The sequence below is a fragment of the Pteronotus mesoamericanus genome, unplaced genomic scaffold (genome assembly GCF_021234165.1).
Source record: "Pteronotus mesoamericanus isolate MK-2021 breed Mesoamerican mustached bat unplaced genomic scaffold, CSHL_Meso_final contig_94, whole genome shotgun sequence".
Taxonomy (NCBI): Eukaryota; Metazoa; Chordata; class Mammalia; order Chiroptera; family Mormoopidae; genus Pteronotus; species Pteronotus mesoamericanus.
The window spans coordinates 1,999,737-2,019,551 of NW_026555285.1; the positions used below are offsets into that span (position 1 = coordinate 1,999,737).

The 19,815-nt window shown below is 38.6% G+C and overlaps 1 protein-coding gene across 1 annotated transcript in view; it reads right to left on the reverse strand.

Annotated features, from left to right (window-relative positions):
• Positions 1-239: 239 nt before the first annotated feature.
• The window catches only part of KCNRG (potassium channel regulator), a gene marked incomplete at its 5' end in the record, with an annotated part of 29,158 nt that continues 9,582 nt past the window's right edge, over positions 240-19,815 (reverse strand). Inside the window, 1 exon segment of the mRNA XM_054586307.1 lies at positions 240-480. Coding sequence (XP_054442282.1) covers positions 240-480 — 241 coding nt within the window.

The window sequence follows — 19,815 nt, forward strand, 5'->3', positions numbered from 1 at the left end:
CACTGTAGGTAGAAGGACTATGTGCCAAAGCACCAAGCGCACTGTCTTGTTCAGAAAGCAGCAAGCAGTTAGAGTGGGTTAAGCAATGTTGACGTATGGTTGTCCACAGATGGCATAAAATGAGACAAAGCCAAAAATTTAGGCTGAGTACATATTTAACTAACATGTGTGCCCTCAACATGGAATCTCCATACAAGAAAATAACAATTTCCCTTTATTCTAAAAGTGAACAAAAAACCTCATTTCTTTTCCTGAGATTGCTCTGGCATGACAGCAGCCTCTTGTTTCACTGTTTTCTTCACGGCCAGAGCTTTGAGCCTTTTTATCCTTTCAAAGCTATAGCATTTGGCTTTTTCATCAGAGGATACTGTTCTAGTGCTGACCAGATAGAAGCCTTCCATTAATAAAGTGTCAATCAGTAAGCCAAGGACATTAGTTCCATTGACCAACTTTTGGTTATCAGGTTTTAAAGAAACATACCTAGGACACATATACACAAAATGTTTAATTATAAAACATGCCTTTAATGACTACAAAACTAAATATATAAATTTGATTTATAGCGTCACATACAGGCACCATACCATTTTGATAAGATATTTTGAGTACTTCGTTTATAAATCCAAATCAGTAATTTCAAGGTAATGAAACCAGATACTTTACTGTGATTTCCAAAGTCATTTTAATTCTACATTTAGGATTATAACTAAGATTGATGAACTTTCATTGAGAAACTATTTTCTAGAGCAATTTGGTCAAATAATTATATTAAATATTCTAATTAATTCAGTTAATCATTTAAGTGAAGATTTTATACACATACAATTTTCCTCTTGATCTAATTTACCCATTATCAGTACTGACATTACACACTTTCTATTCTTTTTTTTTTGAATTTTTTTTTAAATTTTATTTTTTCAATACATTTGTCTCTGCCTACGCCCCACCACTTTCCCTTGCCCCCTCCCTCCTTCCCTCTTGTCTCTGTTGATTTCTTTTCCTTTCAGTGTTGCTGGTCTTATTTTCTTTGCATCTTTATATTGTCGGTTTGGTTCCACTTATAGGTGAGATGATAATGGTATGTCTTTCGCCCCCTGGCTTATTTCGCTTAGCATAATACTCTCCAGTTCCATCCATGCTGTTGTGAAGTTTACTAATTCTTGTTTTTCTTTCTGCTGCATAGTATTCCATTGTGTATATGTACCATTACTTTTTGATCCAATCATCTACTGATGGGCATTTAGGTTGTTTCCAACACTTGGCTATTGTAAATTGTGCAGCTATGAACATTGGGGTGCATAGGTCCTTTTGTTTTGGCGTTTTGGTATTCTTAGGGTATAGTCCCATCAGGGGAATCACTGGATCAAAAGGCAGTTCCATTTTAAACTTTTTCAGGAAATTGCACACTGCTTTCCACAGTGGCTGCACCAGTCTGCATCCCCACCAACAGTGTACTAGGGTTCTCCTTGCTTCACAGCCTCGCCAGCACCTGCTGTTTGTTGACCGGTTCATGATGGCCATTCTGCCCGGTGTGAGGCGGTACCTCATGGTGGTTTTGATCTGCATTTCTCTGATGGCTAGTGATGCTGAGCATCCTTTCAAATGCCTCTGGGCCCTCTGTATCTCCTCCTTGGAAAAGCGTCTGCCCAGGTCCTTTGCCCATTTTTTGATTAGATCGTTTGTCTTCTTAGAGTGGAGTCGAGTGAGTTCTTTATATAACTTGGGAGATCAAACCTCTATCTGATGTATCATTAGCAAATATATTTTCCCATACGGTTGGCTCCCTTTTCATTCTGCTGATGTTTTCTTTCGCCGTGCAGAAGCTTCTTATTTTGATGAGGTGCCACTTGTTTATTCTTTCCTTTATATCCCTTGCTTTAGGAGACATATCAGTGAAAAAATTGCTGCGTGGGATATCTGAGACTTTCCTGCCAATGTTCTCCTCGAGGACTTTGATGGTGTTGCGACTTATATTTAAGTCTTTTCTCCATCTTGAGTTAATTTTGTGTGTGGTGTCAGCTGATGATCGAATTTCAATTTTTTGCATGTAGCCGTCCAGCTCTCCCAACACCATTTGCTGAAGAGGTTATTATTGCTCCATTTTATGCATCTGCCCCCTTTGTCAAATATTAAATGCCCATAGAGACCTGGGCTTATTTCTGGGCTTTCCATTCTGTTCCACTGGTCTATGGGTCTTTTCTTGTGCCAGTACCAGATTGTTTTGAGTATAGTGGTTTTGTAGTAGAGTTTGATGTCCGGTATTGTGATCCCTCCTACTTTGTTTTATTTCTCAAAATTGCTGAGGCTATTCGGGGTCATTTATGGTTCCATATAAATTTTTGAAATATCTGTTCTATTTCTGTGAAATATGTTATTGGTATCTTAATAGGGATTGCATTGAATCTAAAAATTGCTTTGGGTAGTATGGACATTTTGATGATATTAATTCTTCGAATCCATGAGCATGGTATATGCTTCCATTTATTTGTGTCTTCCTTAATTTCTTTTTTCAATGTTGTATAGTTTTCTGCGTATACGTCTTTTACGTCTTTGGTTAAATTTATTCCTAGGTACTTTATTTTTCTTCTTGCTATATCGAATGGTATTTTTCTTCTGATTTCTTCTTTTTCTATTGCATTGCTGGTGTACAAAAATGCCTTTGATTTCTGAATGTTGACTTTGTATCCTGCTGTATTGCCAAATTCATTTATTAGGTTGAGGAGTTTTTTGGTAGAGTCTACAGGGTTTTCTATGTACACTATCATGTCATCTGCCATCAATGATAGCTTTACTTCCTCCTTTCCTATTAGGATGCCTTTTATCTCTTTCTCTTGTCTGACCACTGTAGCTAGGACTTCCAATACGATGTTGATAAGAAGTGGTGAGAACGGACAGCCTTTTCATGTTCCCGATCTTAGTGGGAAAGCTTTCAGTTTTTTCCTGTTGAGTATGATGTTGGCTGTAGGTTTTTCATATATGGCCTTTATTACATTGAGGAATGCCCCATTTATTCCCATTTTGCGGAGTGTTTTGATCATAAATGGGTGCTGTACCTTATCGAATGCTTTTTCTGCATCTATCGAGATGATCATGTGGTTTTTGTCTTTTCTTTTATTTATGTGATGTATCACGTTTACTGATTTGCGTATATTGAACCATTGCTGCATGCCTGGGATGAATCCCACTTGATCGTGGTGGATAATCTTCTTAATGTATTGCTGGATGCGGTTTGCCAATATTTTGTGGAGGATTTTAGCATCTATGTTCATAAGCGAAATTGGCCTGTAGTTTTCTTTCTTTGTAGGGTCTTTATCTGGTTTTGGGATCAGGGTGATGCTGGACTCATAGAAAGGGTCTGGGAGTCCTCCCTCCTCTTGGGTTTTTTGGAATAGTCTGAGAAGGACAGGGGTTAGCTCTTCCTTAAATGTTTTGTAAAATTCTCCTGGGAAACCATCCAGTGCTGGGCTTTTGTGTGCCGGGACTTTCTTGATTACTGCTTCAATTTCTCCAGCTGTTATCGGTCTGTTCAAGCTTTCTGTTTCTTCCTCCTTCAGTGTTGAAAGATTATACTTTCCTAAAAATTTGTCCATTTCATCAAGATTTTCAAATTTCTTGACATATAATTGTTCATAGTAGTTTCTGACAATCCTTTGTATTCTGTGGTATCAGTTGTTATTTCTCATCTTTCGTTTCTGATATTATTAATTTGGGTCCTCTCCCTTTTTGTCTTGATGAGTCTGCTTAAAAGCTTGTCAATTTTATTAATCTTTTCAAAGAACCAGCTTCTGGATTGGTGGATCCTCTGAATTGTTATTTTCGTCTCTATGTCATTCAGTTCTGCTCTAATCTTGACTACTTCCTTTCTTCTACTTGTTCTGGGATTTATTTCTTGTTGTTTTTCCCGTTCTTGAAGTTGTAGTGTTAGGTCTTTTATTTGAAATGTTTCTATCTTTTTTAGGTAAGCCTGTATTGCTATGAACTAACCTGTCAAGACTGCCTTTGCTGTGTCCCATAGGTTTTGGACTGTTGTCTGTTCATTTTCATTTGTTTCCAGAAATGTTTTGATTTCTTCTCTTATCTCATTATTGACCCATTCATTGTTTAATAGTCTACTGTTTAGTCTCCATGAGTTTGCAAGTTTTTGAAGTTTCTCTTTGAGGTTGATTTCCAGTTTCAAGCCCTTGTGGTCCAAGAAAAAGTTTGGTATTATTTCAATTTTCCTGAAATTGCTGAGGTTTGCTTTGTGTCCTATCATGTGGTCTATCTTTGAAAAACTGCCATGAGCATTTGAAAAGAATGTGTATTTTTCTTCTTTGGGATGTAAGGTTCTACATATGTCAGTGAAATCTCTTTGATTTAGTGTGTCATTCATCACCACAATATGATTATTAATGTTTTGTTTGGAAGATCTGTCCATTTTTGACAGTGGGGGTGTTGAAATCCCCTACTATCAGTGTGTTGCTGTCTATATCTTTTTTGAAGTCATCCAACAATTGCCTTATAAACGTGGGGGCTCCTATATTGCCAGCATATAAGTTTACAATTTGATGTCTTCTTGATAGATTCTTCCTTTAAGTATTATAAGGTGCCTCTCTGGTCTCTTTTTATGGCCTTTGTTTTGAAATCTACTTTGTCTGATACAAGTATGGCAATCCCAGCCTTTTTCTCATGCCCATTTTCTTGGAATATTTTTTTCCATCCCTTTACTTTCAATCTGTGTAGGTCTCTTGCTCTGAGGTGGGTCTCTTGTAGGCAGCATATGTGTGGGTCATGTTTTCTTATCCATTCACCTACCCTGTGTCTTTTGATTGGGGCATTTAGTCCATTCACATTGAGAGATATTAATGATAGAAACTTACTCATCTTTTCTCTTTGTACCTGTGTTCCTCTCTCTCTCATTCTTTTCCTTCATCTGCTTAAATCAGTCCCCTTAGCATATCTTGGAGTGCTGGTCTGGTAGAGATCTATTCTTTTAGCCTTCTCCTGTCTGGGAAACTCCTTATTTCCCCTTCTATTTTAATGGAGAGCCTTGCTGGGTAGAGCAGCCTTGGCTGTAGGTCCTTGCTTTTCATGGCTTGGAATATTTGTTGCCATTCCCTTTTGGCTTGTCATGTTTCTGTTGAGAAGTCAGCTCCTACATGTATCGGGGCCCCCTTGTATGTTACTTTCTCCTTCTCTCTTGCTGCCTTGAGGATTCTCTCTTTGTCTTTGAAAGTTGCCATTTTAATGATGATGTGTCTTGGAGTGGACCTCTTTGAGTCCCTCTTGAGTGGGGTCCTCTGTGCCTCCTGGATCCATGAGAGCCTTTCTCTCCTCAAATTAGGGAAATTTTCCGTCATTACTTTTTCGAGGAGATTCTCTATCCCTTGCTCCTCTTCTTCTCCTTCTGGTATCTCTATTATACGAATATTATTGCGTTTCAGGTTGTCCTGCATTTCCCTAAATGACTCTTCATTCTTTTTGTGTCTTTTATCCATTTCTTGTTCTTTCTGGGAGCTTCTTTCTATCTTATCCTCCATCTCACCGATTCGATCCTTGGCTTCATCCAGCCTGCTTTTGATTACTTCTGCAGTGTTCTTCAAGTCAGAAATGGTATTGTTCATATCCTCTTGTGTCTTCTTGATAGTTTCTATGTCCTTTTCCAGGCTGATATAGTTTGCTGTAAGATCCTGATAGTTTCTCTGCAGTTTCTCATAGTTCTCTTTGAGCTGGCTGAGCTCATGGAGCTTCCTTAGAACCATTGTTTTGAATTCAATATCTGATAGTTCCCTTGCCTCTCTTTCATTTAGCTCTCCCTGTGGGGAGTCCCCTTTTCCACTCCTTTGGGGGGAACTTCTTTTTCTTCCCATTTTTGTGAGAGTCTGGTAAGTATTTTTGTCGTTTACTTTTCTTTCTGGGCTTGCCTTTGATGATGTCAGTTGTTGATCCTATAGGACCTTGGGTTGTTTGTTTGAGGCTTCCAGGAGTCTACTGTCTGTGTCTGACACCTGCTTGGGGCAGTTCTGTGACCCCTTATGTGAGGGCTGAGCTATTTTTTGGGATCGCTGTGCACTCTGACGCGGGCTCCTTGAGCGTGCTCTCCCCGCAGCAGTATCCCCTGCCTGCCTGGGCTCGCATATGCTTTCCCCAGACCAGGGGTCTTATTCGCGGCCTCATGTACTCTTCTGGCCCCCCTGTCTGGCGAGCTCCCTGGCACTGGTCAGTTTAGGGTCTTCTATTGTGTATTTTCCCTGCCTTTCGCTCTTTGGGTGCATTGCTTGCCTTCGCCAAATGGGGACTACGGAAATGGGAGGAAGTCAGCTCCAGGACTCTCCAGTTAATCCTGTCTCTGGTCTCTCCTCCAGGGACTCTGGGCAGCTCTGTGACCCGTTCCGCCGGGGATCTACTAATTTTGTGGGCCGCTCCGCAATCGCAGGCGGGCGGGTCAATATATGCCTGCCCTTGCCGTTCTGTGCACTCCCTAGCAGGCTCTATCAGTGCCAATCTGTGGGAGGCCTTTCCGGCGGGTGCAAGCATTCACCAGCCCGCGCCGGTCACACACACGCTCGCCAAACCTCGCTGGTGACTTGGCACAAGTGTGCCACACACTTTCTTTTCTGATTTACTCCTATCAAATGTGTTTTCTTCTGGTGAATTTTGCAGATATGAAATATCGAGAAGAATTTATTATTCAATAAATATCTAATGCTGAAAAGCGAAACATGGGGTCAAAAGGCCTCTGGAGTTGAAATGACAACTTTCTATTTCCTGGGAAACTTGATAGAGCCGATACACATAATCAAGAAAAATGTATCTGAACTTTCCAGGTTGGTTATATGTTGGCTTTAATAATGTTATAACATATTCACATAAATATGGCTGTATTGCTCCTTCTTTATTTACTATCAAGGATATTTTTACGTCTTTGTATAGAAGCTCCTACCATCTGTCTATGAGATGTGAAGAAGCAGCTATCTTAAATTAGTTTTAGGCAGCAGTTTTATGGAATTAAAAAGAGCCTTGGGGATATCCCAAGCCTCCTTCAATTATGATTTAAATAGAGTGGTTTGTTGTAGCTCACATTTTAGAAGTTCATTGAAGGCAAAGAAAATTCAATAATAAAATGTAAGAATTATAAAAATACTAAGTACATATCAAAAACATTTATTATGTCTGATATAGAAAATTTTTAACCATAGTAAATCATTCCCTCTATCCCTGAGTCCCTGACCTTGATTGTATAGCCTAGAAACATTTTTCAAAGGGAAAAGAGTCACAGAACATCTCACAAAATTAAAATACAATAGTATATAGAAGGTTATAACAAAGTGGAATGTACTTTGCAAGAAATCTTTGAGCAAAAATACTTAATTCCCTAGTAAGCCAAATTGAGAAATGACATTTCAAGCCACCAGAAAAGTATAGAAGAAACCAATGAGAAATAGATAAAACATATTTTAAAAACTTAAAAGGCAACTACACATTTCCATTTGACCCAGTTTAAAAAGGAAAAGTAAGATAGACTAAATGCTACCAGAATTCTATGGCCTAGAATCCTGTGACCAAAACTTGAGCTTGATAATGTTTCCACCTCTGCAAGATGCAATCAAGTATTTCTAGTACTGTGACCTTGAGAGGTAATTACTGAGCAACTTACTAGGTTAATAAGACCTTCTAGTAGTAAATCACATTAGTGGAATGTACTGGACAGCTGGATGACACACCAGGCTCCTAGAAGCGATCCAGGCTTACTCTTCCACTTACTACCCTCAAAAAACATCTGAATGAACAGACTTAGACCAGAGCAAAAAATAAAAAGATTGCTATCTGGCAGTCATCTAAGATCAGTCTTCTAATGCCAGAGATTTCATTCAGTCATCTGAAATCCCAATAATGTCACTTTATTCAGGTTATGTCTCTACTTTGAAATTCGGCACTATACCAAAAAAAAAAAACAAAAAAAAAAACAAAAAAAACAAAAAAAAAACAAAAAACTTCTATGATGAAAACAATTCTGAACTGCAGTGGCAAAGAATACTATTTGGGGATGAAAAGAATTTTAATTTTAAAAATAACTTCTGGTTTTGGGATCTATCTTGGAAATTTAAATAATGCCATTCTCACATTTAGATGAAAAAAATTTTGCAGTATTTCTAAAACACACTTTCATTATAGGGGAAACAACTTCATGCTGTGTATATGCAAGAATATCCTAACCTAATCTTGTTTTTCAGGATTACAATTATTTTCTCAGAATGCATAATTTTTAAAGAGCATTTAGTATTTCCAGGATATCTTTTTTGTCTTCTTAAAATGTTTCTTAAAATCAGTAACACCATTTTTCCTTAGGTTTCCTTAGGATCCCTTTTTTATTTTTTATTTATTTATTTATTTATTTATTTATTTATCTTCTGTTTGAGAGTGAATTTTTTTAAAATTTTATTTTAATTTATTTTTTCAAATACATTTGTCTCTGCCTCCCCCCATACCACTTTCCCTTGCCCCCTCCCTCCTTCCTTTCCTCAGCTCTTCCCCTTTGGTTTTGTCCATGAGTCCTTGCTATATGTTCCTTGACTTTCCCCTTCCCTTCCCTTTCCCTTTTTTAAAAGAGGTCCCCAAATATCTCCATCACTCAAATTTAAAAAAAAAACAACTGGTAATTTACCCTTTATTTTTCAAGTTGGCAAAAAGGCTGTTTAGTTTTTTTCTATAAAATAAAAAACACAGCCCTGGCTGGTGTGCCTCAGCGGATTAAAAGCCAGCCTGCAAACTGAAAGGTCACTGGGTGGATTGCTCATCAAACACAGGCCTCAGTTGCAGTCTAGGTCCCCAGTTGGAGGCATGCATGAGGCAACTAATCGATGTTTCCCTTTCTCCCTCCCATCCTCTCTCTCTAAAAGCAAATAAATAAAATCTTTTCAAAAAGTAAATAGAGATCCAAGATGAAGGAGGAGTAATTAGAAGATTCTCCCAGTACCAATCTGGAATTACAACTAAATTGTAGAGAAATCCTCTAGAATAACCAATGGAACAATAGCCAGAAAGAAGCCTTATAACCAGGGACAAACAGAAGCAACCACTTTGCCACAACATGAACCCTACGGAGTGCAGAGGAGCCATGAGAGGGCTGCCTGGGCTCCCATGTGCAGCAGCTGAAGTGCTGGAGGGAAACTCAGCAGCCAGGGGGTTCCCCGCTGAGAACTGTGGAGTCTAAACCCCAGGCTGGGCTCCCCAGCCCATGGCAGTAGAGCTGAGGAAGGAACCCAGATAACATCTAGCTATGAAAAGCAGCAGGATTTCTGTATGCCAGAGAGATGGCTGGAATCACAGAGAGCCTTTTAAAGAGCCAACACATATAATTTCATTTGCAAACACTTACACTGGGCTCTGGCAAAGTCGGGAGCAGATTGGACTAAAAATGCTGGAGGAGAGTCTGGGGACAGTGGCTCTGGGGAGAAAACTGAGAGAGCAGCCTCCAGGATCCCTGTGCTGAGCCATCCCCCATACTGCAGGAGCCATCATGTTCAGGCAGAGCAGTCACTTCCAAGTGACATCAGCCAGAGAGGAAGCAGTATCCCCACCTACAGGAATTACTGTGCCCCAACCTGTGGTGCTTTAAGCTTGACTGCTAGTTACAGATCAACAAAATTAACAACAGAAGGAGACAACCACAGACTATGGATCATTGGTAGCTTTGAACAGGCTGCCTTGGGCCAGACTGGGACACCATCTGACATCGCCAGGGGTGGATCCAGAGTGAGAAAACAGTGAGACAAATTCTACCGTAGTGTTCTTCAAGATTTCCATTATTTTTTCTCCTGCATAGCTTTTTTTAAAAAAAGATTTTATTGATTTATTTTTAGAGGGGGAAGGAGAGAGAAAGGGAAACATCAATGTGTGGCTGTCTCTTCCGTGTCCCCTACTAGGGACCTGACTTGCAACCCAGGCATGTGCCCTGACCGGGAATCAAACCAGTGACCCCTTGCTTCACAGGCCAGCACTCAATCCAGTGAGCTACACACTGAGCCAGGGCTCTCCTGCATAGGTTTTTAACAATCATTTCTTGTCCTTCAAGTTTGTGCATATTAAGTCGCTAGTTTTTATATTATAGTTTATTTTAAATCTCCTAATTTGCTCCTCCCTTATCTTACTCCATTTTACCTTCTTTCCTCTTCATATTTTTCTTTTAAATTTTATTCTCTCTCTTGCTACAACTTATTTCCATTCTGCACTCTAACTATTTCCCCTCCCCCAGCCTCTCAAAACCATTTTTCGTATCATCAGTCATCTCACGTTCTTTTTCCTGTTTTTAAAATATCCTTTTCCTCTCTCCACGTTTACCAGAATTTTCTTATAAGTTCTGGATATTGTGGATGTTGTTGCATTTCTCCAATTTTATTTCTCAATCTTCACTATTTTTGTATTTCAAATCTCAGGTTTTACTGTTCCCCTCTCTCCTACTCCATTTTGCCTTTCTCCTGCCCTTTCTTTTTCTTTTGCTTGAAATGTTAATTTTTCCCTGTCTTATCCTGATGTTCATTCCTCACTCTTAGTATTCCTTCTCCCTCTGTCATCTCAAAATCTCTTCTCTTTCCTCTAGATATATATTAAGCCTCTCTTTCTTTTTTCCCTCTTAATCCCCTCCAACCTATATTAACCTCTCCTCATTGTTGTTGATAGCACTGCAGTAGATCTTACTCTTTAATTTGGTTCCTTTTTTTCTCTATTTTTTTTATTTTTACTTATTTTTGAAAATTTCTGTTTAAATCTAATCTATATGCTTCCCTTCTCATGCTCTGTTCTGTGTTCTTCCCTTTTTTTTTTAATTTACAATACAAATTTTTCTTCCCTCTTTGCCTTGTCCCTATTCCCTACTCTTTATTATTCCTCCACCCTCTCAAAATCATTTTTCTTTCATTTAGTCATCTCATATTTGTTTTTCTTTCTTATAATAGTCTTAATTTCTTTACACTTTTATTAATACTGGCTCATTTACTATTTATAGTGTGACTCTGAGTGGGGGGTTAATTTTGAAGGTATGGATGTGTTTCCCAGACTGTTTGGTTTTGTCCTGGCAGCATCTGAACAACAGCATACAAGACATGGATGGTGTACTCTCAGTCAGACAGTGGGAGGGAAGGACCCACCAAAGAATGATCCAAAAACAACAAAAACCCAATTACAAACAGAGAGCACACATAAATGGCATACAGGGCATCCCAAGTACATCAAGTTCAGACATCATGGAGACTGCACCTCTGAATCCCACAGGTCTCCTACCACAGATGTTCATACTATGGAGAAAGATGGTGAAAGCAGATCAAGAAACAGAAACAAACAAGAAGAGCCACCTAAAATGGGGAGACAACCCCAGTCAAAAGGAAAGGGGGAATCCCCAGAAAGATAAAGCAATTGAAATGAAATTGAGGCAAGCAAATGATCAGACATTGAATGCAAAATAATGGTTATAAGGATACCCAATGATCTCAGTGTGACCTACAAAGGATGCCAATGAAGCGTCATGGAACTTCCTGCAAACTACACTACCATGAAAAAGGACAAAGAACAGCACAGTAGAAGGAATTAAAATCAGGCTAGATGAAGCAGAGAATTGAATCAGTGAGTTGGAAGACAAGGTAGCAAGAATATTCTCAGATCAACAAAATGAAAAAATCAAAAATAATTAAGAGGGTTTAAGGGAGCTGCAAGACAACATGAAATATAATATCCATATCATAGGGATACCAGAAGGAGAAGAAGAGCAAGAGATAGAAAACCTGTTGAAAAAGTAATGAGAAAAAAGTTCCCTAACTTGATGAGAGAAAATGTCATGCAAGTCCAGGAAGCAGAGAGTCCCAATCAAGATAAACCCAAAGAAGCTCACTCCAAGACACATCATAATTAAAATGGCAAAATTTAAAGACAGAGAGAATCTTACAGGCAGCAAAGGAGAAAGAGCTAGTAACAAATAAGGAAGCTCCGATAAGTCTATCAGCTGAATACTCAACAGAAAAACTGCAAGCCAGAAGGGAATGGAAAGAAATAGTCCAAGTAATGTGAAGCAAAGACTGCAACCAAGACTACCATACCCAGCAATGCTCTAACTTAAAATGGAAGGTGAAGCAGGGAGCTTCCAAGACAAAAAAAAAAAAAAAAAAAGGCTAAAAGAATACATCTCCACCAAACCAGCATTACAAGTAATGCTAAAGGGACTGCTTTAAGAAGATGAAGAAAAAAATAGTAAGAGGAACAAAGAGGGTAAAATGACAATGAATAAGTACCTATCAATGATAACCTTGACTGTAAATAGATTAAATGCCCCAATAAAAGGCATAGGATAGCTAATGGGTAAGAAAACAGGACCCACACATATGCTGTCTACAAAAAACATACCTCAGAACAAAATATCTACACAGACTGAAAGTGAAAGGATGGAAAAGAATATTCCAAACAAATGGACCCCCCAAAAAACTCAGGGAGCAATACTTATATCAGACAAAACATTTCAAAACAAAGGCCATAAAAACACACAAAGGACATTTCATAATACTTAACAGAAGAATCCATCAATAAGACATAACTGACTTTGGGCCAAGATGGAGGAATAAGTAGATACACTTTGCCTGCTCACACAACCAAGAGAAAGACAATAAATTTAAAAACAAAAACAACCAAAACTGCCAGAAAATTCGAACTGTATAAAAGTCTGATAACCAAGGAGTTAAAGAAGAAACAGTAATCGAGACTGGTAGGAGGGGCAGAGATGGGCGGTGGGGACACAGAGGACATGTGGCAAGGGGGCAGCTGGAGGACTGGGTAGGTGAGAGGTGGCTGGCAGTTCCACATTTGCATGCAGAAAAACGGTGAGTAATAATAGCGGAGTGAGACTGCACAACACAATGTTCCAGTTCAGGAAAGGAAACCCTCAGAACCTCTGGCTATAAAAAGCTGTGGTGGTTGTGGTGGTGGGAGAAGCTCCTAGCCTCACAGACATGTACATTGGAGAGACCCACAGGGTTGTAGAGAATACACAAACCCACACACCTGGGAATCAGCACCAGAAGGGCCCAATTTGCTTGTGGGTAGCAGGGGAAATGACCAAAAGACAGCCGAGAATCGAGTAAGGGGCACTGCTCCCTATCTGGCCCCACCCCCACATACAATACCACAAAGCAGTGATGTGATTGCCCCACCATGGCGAATATCTAAGGCTCCATGCTTTACAACCTAACAGGTGTGCTGAGACAAACATATGGCCCAAATGAAAGAACAGATCAAAACTACAGAAAAAGAACTAAGCAATGAAGAGACAGTTAACCTATCAGATGCAGAGTTCAAAACACTGGTAATCAAGATGCTCACAGAAATGGTTGAGTATAGTCGCAAAATGGAGGAAAAAGTAAAGGTGACACAAAGTGAAATAAAGAAAAACATTCAGGGAACCCATAGAGAAGGGAAAGAAGCCAGGACTCAAATCAATGATTTGGAGCAGAAGGAAGAAATAAACATTCAACCAGAACAGAATGAAGAAACAAGAATTCAAAAAAATTAGGAGAGGCTCAGGAACCTCTTGGACAACTTTAAACCTTCCAACATCTGAATCGGAGGAGTGCCAGAAGGAGAAGAGGAAGAGCAAGAAATTGAAAATTTATTTGAAAAAAATTATGAAGGAGAATTTCCTCAATCTGGCCAAGGACATAGACTTCCAGGAGATCCAGGAAGTTCAGAGAGTCCCCAAGAAGTTGGACTCAGGGAAGCACACACCAAGGCACATCATAATTACATTACCCAAGATTAAAGATAAGGAGAGAATCTTAAAAGCAGCAAGAGAAAAGGAGACAGTTACCTACAAAGGAGTTCCCATCACACTATTGGTGGATTTCCCAAAAAAAAACCTTGCAGGCAAGAAGGGGCTGGCAACAAGTATTCAAAGTCACAAAAGGCAAGGACCTACACCCAAGATTACTTTATCCATCAAAGCTATCATTTAGAATGGAATGGCAGATAAAGTGTTTCGCAGCAAGGGTAAGTTAAAGGAGTTCATCATCCTTTCATTATATGAAATGTTAAAGGGACATATCTAAGAAAAATAAGATGAAAACTATGAATGGTAAAATGACAACAAACTCACAAGTATCAACAACTGAACCTAAAAAAAATAAATAACCACTAGAACAGGAATACAATCCCATAAATGGAAAGCACATGGACAGTTATCAGGGGAGAGGGGGAGGGGAGAGAATCGGCGAAAAGGTGCAGAGAATAAGATGCAAAAATTATAAATACAAAATGGACAAAGAGAGGTTGAGAAGGATAGGAAGTGGAGACACCAAAGAGCTTATTGGTAAGACCCATGGACATGAACTGAGTTGGGACTGCTGGTGGGTTGGTGCGGGGGGGCGCTGCAAGGCTAAGGAAAATAAAGGGGAGAACAAAAATGGTACTACTATAAAAGCATAAGCAATAAAATATACTTAAAAAATAAAAGAAGACATAACTCTCGTAAACATATACACACCCAACATAGAGGTGCCCAAGTATATAAGGAAAATCTTGGATGACTTCTAGATGTTGACAGCAACACACTCACAGTAGAGGATTTTAACACAGCAACCCACTATCAACAACAGATCTTCCAAGCAAAGAATCAACAAGGATATTGTGGCATTGAAAAACACTCTAGATCAGATGGACTTAATAGATATATACAGAAACTTTCAAACCAAACAAACAAAATTTACATCCTTTTCCAACACACATGGAATATTTTCAAAGATAGACCACATAATTAGATAAGAAGCAAGCCTCAAAATTCAAGAAAACTGAAATCATACCAACCATCTTCTAGGAACATGATGGCTTAAAAATAGAAACCAGCCCTGGCTGGTGTAGCTCAGTGGATTGAGCACTGACCTGCCAACCAAAGGTAGCTGGTTCGTTTCCCAGTCAGGGTACATGCCTGGGTTTCAGGCCAGGTACCCAGTAGGGGGTGCGTGACAGGAAACCACACATTGATATTTCTAGCCCATTCTCCTTCCCTTCCCCTCTCTCTAAAAATAAATACATTAAAAAAATAGAAACCAACCTCAAAGAAAAAACTCAAACACATTCAAACGCAAGGAGATTGAATAACATGCTATAAAATAATGAGTTTTTATAGCACAGCCCAAATCAAGGTAGAAATAAAAGGTTTCTAGAAACAAATGAAAATGAACACACAACAGCCCAACACCTATGAGACACAGTGAAGACAGTCCTGGGACGTAAGTTCAGAGTGATACAGGCCTTCATCCTAAAGAAAAAAAATTCAAGTAAACAACCTAACTCTTCATCTACAAGAACTAGAGGAACAACAACAAACAAAGCCCAGAGTGAGGAGAAGGAAGGAAAGAATCATGATCAGAGCAGAAGTGAGTGACATAAGTACTAAGAAAACATTTCAAAGGATCAATAAATCCAGGAGTTGGTTATTTGAAAAAATAAACAAAAACAAGCCTTTAACCAAATTCATCAAAAAAAAAAAAACCCAAGTAAACAAAATCATGAATGAAAGAGAGGTTACAACTGATACCACATAAATATAAAGGATTGTAAGAAATTACTGTGAACAACTATATGCCAAGGAATTTGAAAATTTGGGTGAAATGGACAAATTTCTAGAAATATATAATCTTCCAAAACTGAATCAAGAAGAATCAGAAGCCTGAATAGAGCAATAACAACTTGTGAAACTGATGCAGTAACAAAAAACAAACAAACTAACTAACTCCTGGGAGAGCCCCAAAGAAGTGGAAACCATGAAAGGACACACTGAGGCACATCATAATTACATTTCCCAACATTAAACATAAAGAGAAACTCTTAAAACCATCAAGAGAAAAGGAGACAGTTGTCTACAAAGGAGTTCCCATAAGACTATTAGCTGATTTCTCAAAGGAAACCTTACAGGCAAGAAAGGGCTGGAAAGAAATATTCAAAATCGTGGAAGGCAAGGATCTACCTCAATATCCCTGATCCAGATGGCTTCACAAGTGGAATTTACCAAGTATTTAGTGAAGACCTAACTCCTAGCCTTTTCAAACTAGTCCAAAAAATTTAAGAAGCAGGAAGCCTCCCAAACTCTTTTTATGAGGCCATTATTATCCTAACTCCAAAACCAGATAAAGACACAACAAAGAAAGAAAACTACAGGCCAATATCTCTGATGAACATAGATGCTAAAATTCTCAAGAAAATATTGGCAAACCGCATCCAGCAATACATTAAAAAGATCATACATCATGATCAAGTGGGAATAGCCTAAGGTTACAAGGACGGTATAGTATTTGTAAATCAATAAACATAAAACCATGTAAACAAAATGAAAGACTAAAACCACATGTTCATATCAATAGATGCTGAAAAATCATTTGATAAAGTACAGCATTCATTCTAATAAAAAACCTGAGCAATGCGGGAATGGAGGGAGGATACCATAAAATAATAAAGGCCACATACAAGAAACCTACAGTCAAAATTATACTCAGTGGTAAAAAAAAATTAAAAGTTTTCCCCCTAAGATCAGGAAGAAGACAATGTGGCCCACTTTTATAACTTTTATTCAGCATAGAATTGGAAGTTCTAGCCACAGCGATCAGACAAGAAAAAGAAATAAAAGGCATCCAAATTGGAAAGGAGGAAGTAAAACAGTCATTGTTTTTAGACGACATGATAGTATACGTAGAAAACTCCATAGACTCCACCAAAAAAATACTTGACCTAATAAGTGAATTTGGCAAAACAGCAGGATACAAAATCAGTATTCAGAAATCAAAAGCATTTTTGTAAACCAAAAATGAAATATCAGAAGCAGAAATAGAAAATAAAATCCCATTTAGTATTGAAACAAAAAATGAAGTACCTAGGAATAAACCTGAGAACATAAGAGACCTGTACTCAGCACACTACACAAAACTGATGAAAGAAATTATGGAAGGCACAAATAAATCAAAGCATATACCAAGTTCCTGAATAGGAAGAATTTTTTTTTATTTTTTCAAATACATTTGTCTCTGCCTTCCCCCCACCACTTTCACTTGCCCCCTCCCCACCTCCCTCCCTCAATCCTTCCCCTTTGGTTTTGTCCATGAGTCCTTCCTATATGTTCCTTGACTTTCCCCTTCCCTTCCTTTTCCCCCGCCCAACCCTCTCTCCTTCCCTCTTGTCTCTGTTGGTTTCTTTTCCTTTCAGTGTTGCTGGTCTTATTTACCTTGCATCTTTGTATTGTTGGTTAGGTTCTGCTTATAGGTGAGATCATATGGTATTTTTCTTTCGCCCCCTGGCTTATTTCACTTAGCATAATGCTCTCTAGTTCCATCCATGCTGTCGTGAAGTTTAGTAGTTCTTTTTTTCTTTCTGCTGCATAGTATTCCATTGTGTAAATGTAGCATAGTTTTTTGATCCACTCATCTATGGATGGGCATTTAGGTTGCTTCCAACAATTGGCTATTGTAAATTGTGCTGCTATGAACATTGGGGTGCATAGGTTCTTTTGAATTGGCGTTTTGGGGTTCTTAAGGTATAGTCCCAGCAGGGGAATCACTCATGAATAGGAAGAATTAACATCATCAAGATGTCCATACTACCCAAAGCAATTTATGGATTCAATGCAATCCCTATAAAAAAAACCCAATGATATATTTCACATATATAGAACAAACATTTCAAAAATTTATATAGAACCATAAATGACCCTGAATAGCTCAGCAATTTTGAAAAAGAAAAACAAAGGAGAAATACAATGCCTGATATCAAAGTATATTACAAAGCCATGGTAATCAAAACAGTCTGGTACTGGCATAAGAACAGATACGAGGTCAATGGGACAGAATAGAGAGCCCAAAAATAAACCCATATCTCTATGGTCTGTTAATATTTGAAGAGGGGGCCAGGAGCATAATATGCAGTAAAAAGAGTGTTCAACAAATGGTGCTGGGAGATCTGGACAGCTACATGCTAAGGAATGAAACTTGACCACCAATTTACATCATACACAAAAATAAATTAAGACAGATAAACGATTTAAATATAAGTCATGACACCATAAAAGTTCTAGAGTAGAACGTAGGCAGGAAACTTTCAAATATTCCATGCAGCAACATTTTCAATGTGTCCCCTAGAGCAAGGAACATAAAGGAAATAATATAGAAAGGAGACATCATCAAAATATAAAGCTTCTGCATGGCTAAAGATAAGCAAAATAAAAAGGGAACCAACCATATGGGAAAATATATTTGCCAATGATACCTTGGAGAAGGGTTTAATCTCCCAAATATATACAGAACTCACATGACTCCACTCCAGGAAGACAAACAATCCAATTGAAAAACAGGCAAAGGAACAGAACAGATACTTTTCCAAGGAGGACATAAACAGGGCCCAGAAACATATGAAAGGATGCTCAGCATCACTAGCCATCAGAAAAATGCTAATTAAAACCACAGTGAGATACCACTTCACACTAGTCAAAATGGCCATCATAAACAAGTAAACAAGTGCTGACGAAGTTGAGGAGAAAAGGGAACACTAGTACACTGTTGGTGGGGATGCAGACTGGTGCAGCCACTGTGAAAAACATTTTGGAATTTCCTCAAAAAGCTAAAAATGGAACTGCCTTTTGACCCAGCAATTCCACTGCTGGGATTATACCATAAGAATCCCTAAATACCAATTCAAAAGAACCCACGCACCCCAATGTTCACAGCAGAACAATTTACAATAGCCAAGTGCTGGAAACAACCTAAGTGCCCATCAATAAATGAGTGGATCAAAAAACTATGGTAGATTGACATAATGGAATTCTATGCAGCAGAAAGAAAGAGCTACTACACTTCACGACAGCATGGATGGAACTGGAGAGCATTATCCTAAGCGAAATAAGCCAGGGGGGTGAAAGACAAATACCGTATGATCTCACTTTTAAGTGGAACCTAATCAACAAAACAAACAAGCAAGGACAACATGACCAGCAACGTTGAAAGAAAAAATAAATTGATAGTAACGAGAGAGAAGAAGGGAGGGGCATAATGGGGAAAAGAAGGGGAAGGGTCAAATCAGGAAACACGTATAAAGGACCCATTGTCAAAGCCAAAGTGGGGAAGGATTGAGGATGGGAGGTGGGGGTGGGTGGGGCAGGGGAAAAGAGGTGGTGAGAAACTGATGACAAATGAATATGGATAAAAAAATTTTCAAAAAAAATGTGGTATGTTTACAGAATGTCATATTATACAGCAGAAAGAAAGAAGGAACTCCTATCCTTAGTGACAGCATGTATGGAACTTGAAAGCATTACGCTAAGTGAAATAAGCCAGGCAGTGAAAGGCAATTACCATGTGATCTCACCTATAAGTGAAACCCAATCAATAAAACAAGCAAGAAAAATAGAGCCACAGACATATAAATAAAAAAAATACTGACAGTCACCAGAGGGTGGGGAGGAGGAAAAAGAGTGAGAAGAGTCATCAAGGGGCATGTATAAATACTCATGGAGACAAACAAAGGAGGTGTGAAGGAGTGAATGTGAGACCTGGGGGTAGTAATGCAGGAGAGAGAAATGGGGGAAAATGGGGACAACTGTAATTGAACAACAATAAATAAAAGGAAAAAATAAATAAAAGCTTTTCCCCTAAGATCAGGAACAAGACAAGGGTGTCCATTTTCATCACTTTTATTCAACATAATATGGATGTTCTAGCCACAGCAGACAGGAAAAATAAATAAAGGACATTGAAATTGGAAAGGAGGAAGTGAAACTTATTTGCAGACAACACTATAGTGTACATAGAAAACCCAACAGGT